Source organism: Micromys minutus (assembly GCF_963924665.1).
Source record: "Micromys minutus genome assembly, chromosome: X".
Lineage (NCBI taxonomy): Eukaryota > Metazoa > Chordata > Mammalia > Rodentia > Muridae > Micromys > Micromys minutus.
Genome location: NC_137970.1, coordinates 11,418,498 through 11,428,731, shown reverse-complemented (window position 1 = coordinate 11,428,731; position 10,234 = coordinate 11,418,498). Strand labels below are relative to the sequence as shown.

At 45.6% G+C, this 10,234-nt stretch overlaps 1 protein-coding gene across 6 annotated transcripts in view; it reads right to left on the bottom strand.

The window, feature by feature from the left end:
- Positions 1-1,104: 1,104 nt before the first annotated feature.
- The window catches only part of BCOR (BCL6 corepressor), a 117,191-nt gene continuing 108,061 nt past the window's right edge, over positions 1,105-10,234 (bottom strand). For all 6 annotated transcript variants that reach the window (XM_080911051.1, XM_080911053.1, XM_080911052.1 and 3 more), the window contains 6 exons: positions 9,811-10,068; positions 5,282-5,448; positions 4,124-4,269; positions 3,545-3,622; positions 3,214-3,370; positions 1,105-2,207 (listed from right to left, as the gene is read on the bottom strand). In XM_080911051.1, the coding sequence (XP_080767177.1) occupies positions 1,916-2,207; positions 3,214-3,370; positions 3,545-3,622; positions 4,124-4,269; positions 5,282-5,448; positions 9,811-10,068 (1,098 nt within the window). In that variant the 3' untranslated portion in view covers positions 1,105-1,915. The remainder of the gene's footprint in view (positions 2,208-3,213; positions 3,371-3,544; positions 3,623-4,123; positions 4,270-5,281; positions 5,449-9,810; positions 10,069-10,234) is intronic.

The following is a 10,234-nucleotide window of genomic DNA, read 5'->3' as shown; positions in this document are numbered from 1 at the left end:
TCTCACCCAGATCAGTCTGGAATGGAGAGACTGTTGAAAAATGCTTGTATAGGTTTTCTTCTCGTGATGATAAAATTTTCTCTAATCCTCAGTTTTTCAACCATACTATATTTCTTCATTCCCAACCATGTCTTGATTTTTTTTTACCTGTCTGCATTTGCAGGCCTCCTCCATCCCTCCCTTCCCCATCTTGGTATACTTAAGACTCCACTTGATAACTGGATGTTGGAATGCTACATCAGTAACTAGAACCCTGAACTATCTTCCTGTTTTGATTTGTTTCTGGTACTGGAGGGTAAAACAAGCTTCAGGAGAGTCCAGCTTTCCAGCCTTTGTCTGTAGAAGAATGGAGTTAAATGGCAATATTTGTAGACAGGGCTAGAAAAAAGTAAAGGCAGTAGAAATGTTGAAACTGCAGACGTTGCTGATCAGGCTGAAGAGTAACAGAACAAAAAAGAGGCCTAAAGGAAGAGACATGACAATGACTATAGCCTTTCGGGGAAAGCTTTCCTAAAGGACCAAGATGTGGAATGGATGTGGAACTACAGTAGGTGAAGGTCAAAGGCAACACCAGTGAGCCAGGACAATCAAAGGAGAAAGGGACAAAAGAGCCGGATATGTTGATACAGGCTTCCAACCCAAGCTACTCAGGAAGATGCAGGGTGACTGAGTCTGAGTCCTGGAAGAAAGTGAGAGGACACTTTCTTAAAAAAAAAAAAAAAAAAAAAAAAAAGAGGTATTGGTGGGATTCATTGTTAGTATAGTTGTTTAGCATGTATGAGAGTCTGGTTCTGATCCCTAATACCTCAAAAAGGGATCAGAGAAAGTGTCCTAAAGAATCAGACTCTCGGTATGGGATGATAAATCCGTATTCTCAGAATAGCTTCCCTGAAGTCCTTAGTCTACTTTGATTGGTGGAGACAAACTTGTTTACAAGTTGCCCACAGGGAATCCATCATCATCAAGTAAAAGAAGCCCAGTGACAATGGAATGGACTCTTCAGGAATACAAAGGATGCAAAGTACTTCGATTTGCTCCTCTCCTCAACAGGTTTATTGCCTTTTAAGAAAAATTTTTGTAAAATATAAATACAAAGGCAGAGAATTTACTTACAAAGTTAAAACACAGATTTCAAACATAAACACACAATTCAGAAAATTTTAGTCTTATGTACATTTTCAAGCAACCTCAACATATTATGTTAGTTCTCAATATTTTACAGAGTACAGAAAAAAATAGCTCAAAGTCTTCTTTAAATAAGAGCATAAAATGTTTAAACATATAAACAATCCGGTTTGATGTGTGAAAAGTAATTTCACAGCTTTTAAATTAGGATACAAAAGTTTCTTACAATTAGTTGTTGTGTGTGGATATGGTTTGAATTTATATTACATACTACTGGATCACGTCCAATAGCATTTACCTGGTGTGAGCAGGTACTCTGTAAACAAAACATAAAAGTATACCACCACCAAGTGCCTTCACCCAATTCACTCCCCCAAACCAAGCACATAGCTGTGACCACACAATACACCCATGGCCCGCCACCGAAGCTTTGTATGAAATTACGCCAAGCACAGAGCTCCTTTTCAGTTATCCATTTATTTTTTTCTCCTTAGAAAAGAACAGAAAAGAAAAATGTTCCAGGTAAAAACGAACATACATTTCCAAAGCATGTGTGCACTGAAAAATAAAGACATTTGAACAGCTTCATAAAAACTGACTTAAAACTTTAGAAAGAAAACACGGGCTTCTAGGTTCTTCTGACTGGAGTAACTTCTCTTATATAAAGAAGAGATATTTTCATATGTAATAGTGTCCTTTCTTTACAGAAATTGTTGTATTATGACACATATGCACAAGGATTAACACTATAACACACTGTACACAGTGGGTGGTGGGCAGGGCAGGTGGCTCACCAGTAGTCTTCATGGCCCGTGTCACTAGGGTGGAGCCACTCTACAGTAGAGCCCAGCAGTGTCTGGAGCTCATTGGTGAATTCCACCAGATCCAACAGCTCCTTGCTTTCAGGGTTGAAGGCCTCCAGGTCTTTGGGGCAGGAGAACAAGAGACTTGTAGAGACCTGTCGGTATAACTCCGCTTCTCCAATGGTGACGATTTCCATATTGGGATAATTGCAACGGAATATCCGGGAGGACATCTTCAACTTCTTCAGCACATCTGAGAGCAGTAACCAGTTTCTCGGCCTAGAAAATAGAAAGGGGTAGGGCTTAGGTTTCTGGCCAAATGGAAAGGTACTACTGTACCTGACTATGTTTGAGTACTAACCAGGGCCAGCTGTCTTCTAGTCAAACCCCCTTCTCTCCCCTACCATAACTCATCACTGGACTTTAGAATAAGAAGAGTAACTGCAGTTGAAAGAACTCAGGACAGATTTCATTTTCTACAAAGAACATCTACTAGCATTTGAACAAGCTTCACTGTGGCTGCTGTGAATGGAAACAAATGGAGAAAGTCCTGCTCACCCAGCTCTGGCTAAAAGTTTCCTCATGCTCCTCCAGTGGACCCCCATAGTCAGAGAAAAGCAGGCCTACATCCCAACCTCTTTGACCTCTTCAAGGACATGACAGATCACTAAACATAGAAGGTTATCTCTCCTCCCCCTTTTCCCAATTCCACCCCCACCCTTCAATTCTTTGGCAGTGATACTCTTAATGGCCAACACCCTTTAGAATTTCTGCCACTCCTTGTAATGGCATATGTATTTATAGCTTCAGAGCCAAGGAGAACATTACTCATTAAACACCTTTGTCAACACATAGCATAGCAGTTTCTTGAGAAGTACATGCAAAGGCTAGATAGATTATTAAGGTGCTGCAGCATACCCATGGGGAAACATGGCATCTAACCACATCTGACGACACTTTAAAGGACTGTCCTATTCTTAGATAAGGAGGTAGTTTATCATTACAATCCAATTATACCAAGTCTTGGGGGAGTTCCTAGGGTAATTTGTTCAGGGATGGGTGACACCTGTAATAACCAAGATGGTGGCTCTAAGCTCCTGCTTTCTCACGAGGGCAACCTAAACCATGCTATGGTTGAGTGGGTATAAATAATCAAGCAATCTGGACTCTAATCCAATATCTGCAGACAGCTAAGAAGCCACCCTCTCATCTACATTCATCTGCCTACTGGGGCAAACTGCCTTAGAAGCAGCTTGGTCACTGTGCCAGAGATAGCCATGCTCACCCTTGAGCGACGGACACTTGGACGTTGTAACATGGCAAGAGGGAGGTTTCGGCAAACTCAAATTCAAACATATCGCTATAGGAATCCTCTTCCTCATCTGGGTCTTCTGGTCCTGGGGGGTTAGCCAAAACATCGTACCCACTTTCATCATCTGGTTCTGATGTAAGACAAATAAGAGAGGGATTCGTTAGCTACAGAAGATTTCAGCCGAGGCACCACACCCAGACCTCTAATAATATTCTCTAGCAACCGAGTTCTTCCAGTGCCCACTTCCCTCTCTCAGGGTAGGCAGAAGCACAGAACCCACAGTGCCACGAACAATGCTGCTTACCACAAACAGAGCTGCCATAGAACTCCCAAGCGCCACTGGTGTCATCATCATCGCGACCCTGCAGGTCAGTTAAATAGTCTGCAGAGAAAAGGGATGGGGGTAAGTGACAGAAGATAAAATATACTGGCAAACTAGGTGCGTCATACAACTATAATCCCAGCCTGGGCCCCACTATGGGATCCTGTCCCCACACAAAACAAAACCCCATTTGACAACAACACAATGCTAATCCAGTTAGAGTGCATTTCCCCTATGAACTCAGGATAGGTTACTTTGTGCATGTCTGCAAGTAGCCTCTCAAGTCTTCGAAGCCCTCTGTGGTACATAACTGTTAACCTGACTTGCTGAGGGACAGGCCACTCCGGCCTACCAAGTTAGAGCAAAGAAGCTCTACAGCTTTTGTACATAAAGCCAAGGAAGGGCTGCATCTTTATACCTTGTCTCTGGTCAACTGAGCAACTTCTCCCAGTGAGTACAACTCAAGGTGTTATGAGATCCCCAAAACAGAGGCACAGAGGGTTTCAAGACACATGGTAAATGAAACTTTTGAATAAGATCATTGATTGGACTATATCATACCTGTTAAAAACTTCTCCATAAGTTCACTGTGGGTCATTTTCATGATGGTTCTCCCTGAGTATGTGGCCAAAGTAGGGTCAGCACCATAGGAAAGAAGCAATCGGACAATTTCTAAGTGGTCATTCTCCACGGCGTCATGCAGAGGCCTGGGAAGAGACACATGGTGACATTAAGCTTGTGTGAACACACACACACACACACACACACACACACACACACACACACCCTAAGCTGTCCGATCTAGAAGCAAAGACACACCTCCTATAATGAGCCTTCTGGGTGCAGTATCACTACCATTGTAGGTATAAACAACTGGCTCAAAGTCAAAGAACCAGCAGCTCTCCTCTAAAGGACTGGTAAAGAGACTCTTTCAGGGTCATCTTTCAAATAGGCATCTATTTCATCCTTAGGCCTAAGGAAGAATTTAAGTCTATGATGAAAGTGTCTTCAGGCCTAACCATGGTATATTCACAGGAGGGCACAAGAGTCAATGCTATTAGGAAACCATGGCACTTGGGAGGCCAAGGCAGTCAGATCTTTGTGACTTCAAGGCCAGCCTGGTATACAGAGTGAATTCCAGGATTACCAAGGCTACATAGAGAGACTGTCTCCAATAAACAAAAACCAAAAGCCTAAAAGATTTACAGTTTACCTCTAGCTATTTATGACCATAAAGGGAACCCTCGTGCCCTGTTTCTCAACAGTGTATCCCTCAAGATGTTGTGCTGACTCAGAGCTGAGGTTAAAGAACAAGGTGAACACAAGGGCCTGGCTGTGGGTGGTGACTGAGGAAGCAGTGGAGGGAAGGACAGATGGTCTTTAGTCTGTTCCCAGGGGTACTTCAGCTCACAAGTACTTTGAACAGTGACTTCACAGATGGTAATGAACAGTTCGGTGTTTGAAAAGGCAGCACCCCCTGACTCTTTAGGAAGACATAGCTTCCATGGAGGTTCTGGTCTGTGGGAGAACTACAGAACTGGCCAAGACTAGGAGGGATCTGTCTACACCCGTCAGAAAACTCTGTTCAGTTCAATTCTAGGTTGGAATCTTTGCAGGTACAATTTGCTCTAAAGCCACCCCCACTTCTGCATCACCTTAGAGCCACTATCTGCTCCCTCAAAGGATGAGGATACAAAGAGAACAAGGCACACCACTGACCTGGTTCCATCCTGGGCACTGCAGTTGACATCCGCGCCGTATTCAAGGAGGTGACGTACGATGTTGAGCCATCCCCTGGCACAAGCTTCATGCAGAGCACAGTAACCAGCATTGTCTCGATGATTGACATCACAGACCTTGTTCTCCAGGCAATATAAGACCACTTCCTGTGGGGAGGGAAAGGGAAATACCATCCGATCACCACACAGTCACCTCACAAGGAAGACTTCTTCAAACTTCTAAGACTCCACACTGGGGCTTGAGAACCCACTGTGGTTTGGGTGGTGCCTAGATGTTTATTGAGGGGCTCAGAACAGTGTGAAGGACTCTGTGTGCCCCAAGGCTGTGCAGCCCCAATACACTTGGCTCAGTGCTGAGGGAGAGACTCAGCTACAGAGATCTCAAAAGGATTCATTCAGAGCCAGGCATGGCGGCTCACACCTGTGATTCTCAATGCTCAGGAGAGGCTGATGGACCAACATGAATCTGAGACTAGCCTAAGATCCACCCTGTCTCCACAAAACAAGCTTAAGGGTGCATTCACCTACCTGTACAATGGCATTTATGTTCCATAGGGTCATAATAGATTAAACAGCCAAGATGAGATAAAAGTAAAAGCGATCAAATGGAAGGAAAATGGAAAAGTATCACCACATCCTGCAACCCAGAAGAGGTCAGACACAGTCCAGCCCTGTGTACAGACAGGAGGCAGAGGCTGGGCAGCCAGGCATCCGAATGAGATGCAGGGCTCTTGCCAGGTATATTAGACATCACCAAGGAATGGTGTGAAGGCAAGCAAGGTGGCACACACCTGCAATCCCAGCACTCCTAGAGACTGAGGCAGGGGGATGACTTTAGTTTGAGGCCAGCCTTGATGGCAAGCCTAGGACATGAAGCAAAATTCACTCTTAAAACCAAAAAAACCAACCCCCCCCCAAAAAAAACCAGACAGGTGTGGGGAAAGGCATAGAGGAATGGGGGGCAGTAAGTAGTTCAGAGGGAGAGCCTTTGCTTGGTAGGGAATGATCTGGGTTTTACTCATTCACACCACCAAGGACACTAAGAGCTCACATAACCCCACTTTTCCTCACTTCTCATTCTATTCAAGACTGAATCAATGACACACACTCTTATGTACCTAAGTCAATGATGAGAATCAGATCACACAGTAGAACAGAATAGAACAAGCCTGCCCCTCCCCTCTGCAGAAGGCAGTCGGTGTCAATAGTTTGCGTCCAAATCACTATTATTAATCTCATTTCTTTAGCATGTTAAAATATTAATAGGAACCACTCCCAGTAAGCATGGCAGTTAATTTATTCCATGTCTTACTACCATGAATAAGCAAATTTTCAGACACACTGAACAGTATCTGTCACCAGGAAACAGATTACGCTATCTTCTAAGTCATGCCAAACAGATCGTTCCTAACTTCTAAGAAAGGGGTGAGTATGGGGGTGGCCTAACACATGGCCTGTCAGTGAAAGGGAAACCTCACAGGTAACATTGGGGCCTCCCTTCGTGACACTGGGGGAACTCATCCGTTAGATGTAAAATATGCCACTCATAGACATGAGGTGGGTTCTGAAAAATCTCCTTTCTAGAACAGTTCAGTCAAAGGTAAAAGGGGTCACTCGTGTCCTAACTAGAATGTTCCAGATGCCTCCCTGTGAGCCTAAAGCTGGTAAGTCTGACCATCTGTGCCCCTCTGCTTCAGGTTGTCACGGAAGCTCCCTTCAAAAACAAGGGGAGGAAGAGAAAAAGGCATGCTTGGAACGGCATTTCTTCCTTCAGGTTCTAACCTGCCAGAAAGCCCACAATGCTCTGAGCTCCCAGGCCACCTGCCCTGAGCACTGGTATCCAGGATACCGCATGAAGCTGCTGCTCCTTTAGCAGGCCCTCACTAGCCAGACTCGAGTGGACGGCTGCAGTCTAATGAGCTCTGTGCCCCAGTCAGGACGAGACCTGGTCACGTGACGCTGGGATCGGCGAGCGCCACTGACTGCTGTGCAAAGATCAATTTATGTGGATCCCGGCGGTCTGCCCGGTGTCCTCTTAACCCAGGGTTTATTTGTTCTGACAATTACAGCCCTCACCTGGAAGCCTACCTCACTACAGGGCTGATTTGAGGGAACCTAGAAATGAAAGAAGCCAGAGCAGAAGGCCAAGTCAGCTCTTTTTTTTTTTTTTCACGGAGGAAAGGCAGCAGTGACCACACACTACGTGAGGCATTTGCCATGGCCTATCCACTGATGTCACTTGGCCTGAGACCTTGCCCGCCACCAGTCTCCACAGCCCAGGAAACACCAGGAAGAAAAGTGGGAGTGTTCTCACCCAACACTCCGGGAGACTGTGGTCCAGAGGGGTTAAGATTCCCAACCAAGGTGAAATATCCCACTCATCATTCAAGCCAAGTCCCGAAAGGCCCAACGAAAGGCTCTGGCTAGAGGGCTTCAATCCAGCTGTGATAGGCATCTCTCTGACCCTGTGCTGGGGTCAGGCAAGCTACCACCTAGGTAGGAGGGTGATGGCCTCTTTTCAGATGCCAACTGCCCGCCCCATACATTTCTCTGTTATTTTCTGCATCACAAATAGGTGTTTGAAGGACAACCCACCCTTTCCTAAACCAAAAAAAAAAAAAAAAAAAAAAAAAAAAAAAAATCAAACTGTTTTTGTTGGACAATTCTGTTAAGAGGCCATAAGCCGAATGCCATTAACCGCAAAATGTAACCATAAAGGCCATAAACCCGACATTGTTAATTAATTAAATGCCTCATTAACTTTTTTAAAAACATGATTTATTTAATTCATAGAAAATTTAACCATCACCACTAAATGCATGTGAGTGCATGCTGGCATCTTAGCTAGAGAAATGGAAGCCTTCTGAGTAGGAGACAAGCCACATTGAGTGTGCCTGGCCTGCCGGCCTGCCTGATCAGTTAAGACACCCTGGAAGAGATGGGGCGCTGTAAATCCCTAGACCCACATTAGCTGAAAGAGAATGAGGGTCTGCTGAGAGGGATTTCTGTTTTACTGGATGTGAAGCATCATGTTTCCAACAGTTCCTTACAGGGGCAGGAAATGGTCCTTCATTTAGAAAGTTTGAAATCACCACATCTGAATGACATACCATCCAACACCTTAAATTCTACCAAAGAAAACCCAGGAAAGTCAGACTCTGTGAAATGGTTTAACAGTAATAGTTAAAACATGGGCTATTGAAATTTACATATTGAAAATTTCACGTGCCTGTATGGATAAGTTCTCCAGGGTCATCAAAGGAACAGAGCCTAAAAAAGTGCTCCTTTCTGTAGGCCTCAGACCTACTAGCTGCATAAAAACTATTCCTTAGAGAAGCCGCAAGGGTCTCTTGAGCCTCACCATTTCTCTTTGCAAAGAGTAAGACCTTTGGAAGTGATGCCGAGATCAAAGAAGCCTTGTTTCTATATGAGCAAAGAAACCTGCTGCCCTTAAGGGAACCCTTGTTCCTTCACCATCTCCTTTGGTGAGCTTGCCAGAAGCCCAAGGGCAGCGCTGGTGAAGCCCCTTGAAAGGAAACTGATGCAGAGCACGAAGCGCCACCCTTGTCCTAGGTGGCATTGCTCTCTGTGGTTAAACAACCAACAGCCACTTGCACTTAAACCACTGTAACTGAGGTGATTACCAATCTTTTCTTCTAGCTATCTCTGAGATAGTCCTGAGATATAAAACAGATGTGTGGATGTAAACAACGGCGCTCACAACTAGAAAACACAAGCACCCCTCCCCCCCCCCAACCATCCTTCCCTCAGGTTCCCACCCACAACGCTCCAATTCCTAGGCTGGGATCTGGGTCACTGGTTAATGTAGGGCCAGGTGATTCCCACCTCTGAGTACAATGACTGCCAGAATGAAAGATGGAAAGTGCAGATAACCGTGGGTGCTGAGAGGGAAACTGAGTTACTGTAGAGTGCCCAGGCAGGCCAACTCGGAGAGCACAAGGCCAGGTGGCCGAAGTGAGTTTGGGGCAGAGCCCCTCAGACTGCCACTCGTCTCTCAGATATCATTCCACCAGGGTTGCCTTCCCCACTGTAGTAGGTCCACACCAACCCTCCCCACGGTCACTTCTGACCCCTGAAGACCACCTTTCTACCAGCAATGATGTAAGTCACCCTAAATAGAACTAATCGATTTTCTACACCCTTGTTATTCACAAACCAAAAGACATCATTAAAATTTACCTCAGTCGCCAAGTCCTGGGTTATGACAGACTTTTATCAGAAATAAGGGAGCACTCGTGGTATGGCTAGCCTACCTGCCTGAACAGGTACTGAATGAACAGCTGAGGCCTTTCGTTTTCTACCCTGACAGACTTAGCTACCACAGAGACAGCAGCCAGAGTGGGTCTAACACAAACATCCTGCTGGGCCTTGGAATACCTCCTGATGTGGGCCCTGCTCCCCAAGTCCCTCTCTGAAGCTACTGTGCCCAGCCTGAAGCAAAAGCAGCTGGATGCTTCAGACCCAGAGTGCCCACAAGTACGCACTCACCTCATAGCCTAGGCGGGCAGCCCGCTGCAGGAGGGTCTCGCCAGCATTCTTATTCACAATAAGTCTCCGGGCTTCTGGAGGCATGGGGCGAGACTGGGTGGTCTCTTGAGGAGAATTTGAGCATGGCAGCTGGGTGGCCTGGGTGGCCGGAAGCAATTGTTGCAAACGGTCAAAGGGCTTTTCCTGCTTGGATGGTGGTGGTGACAAATCGTAGTCAGAACTGGGCTCAGGTCGTTTTCTGAATCTCCTCACAGTCATCTGTCACGAGAGTAAGCAGTAGGTACGGGTAAGACTGTGACCCTTTAACACCCCCACTGCTGCTTCTCCCTTTTCTCTTCCAGAGTGACAAACCCACAGAGAAGGACACTTTTCTTTTTCAGGAAGGGAGGGGTCTGTCAAAGGAGGATAGGGGGTGGGGTGTCAT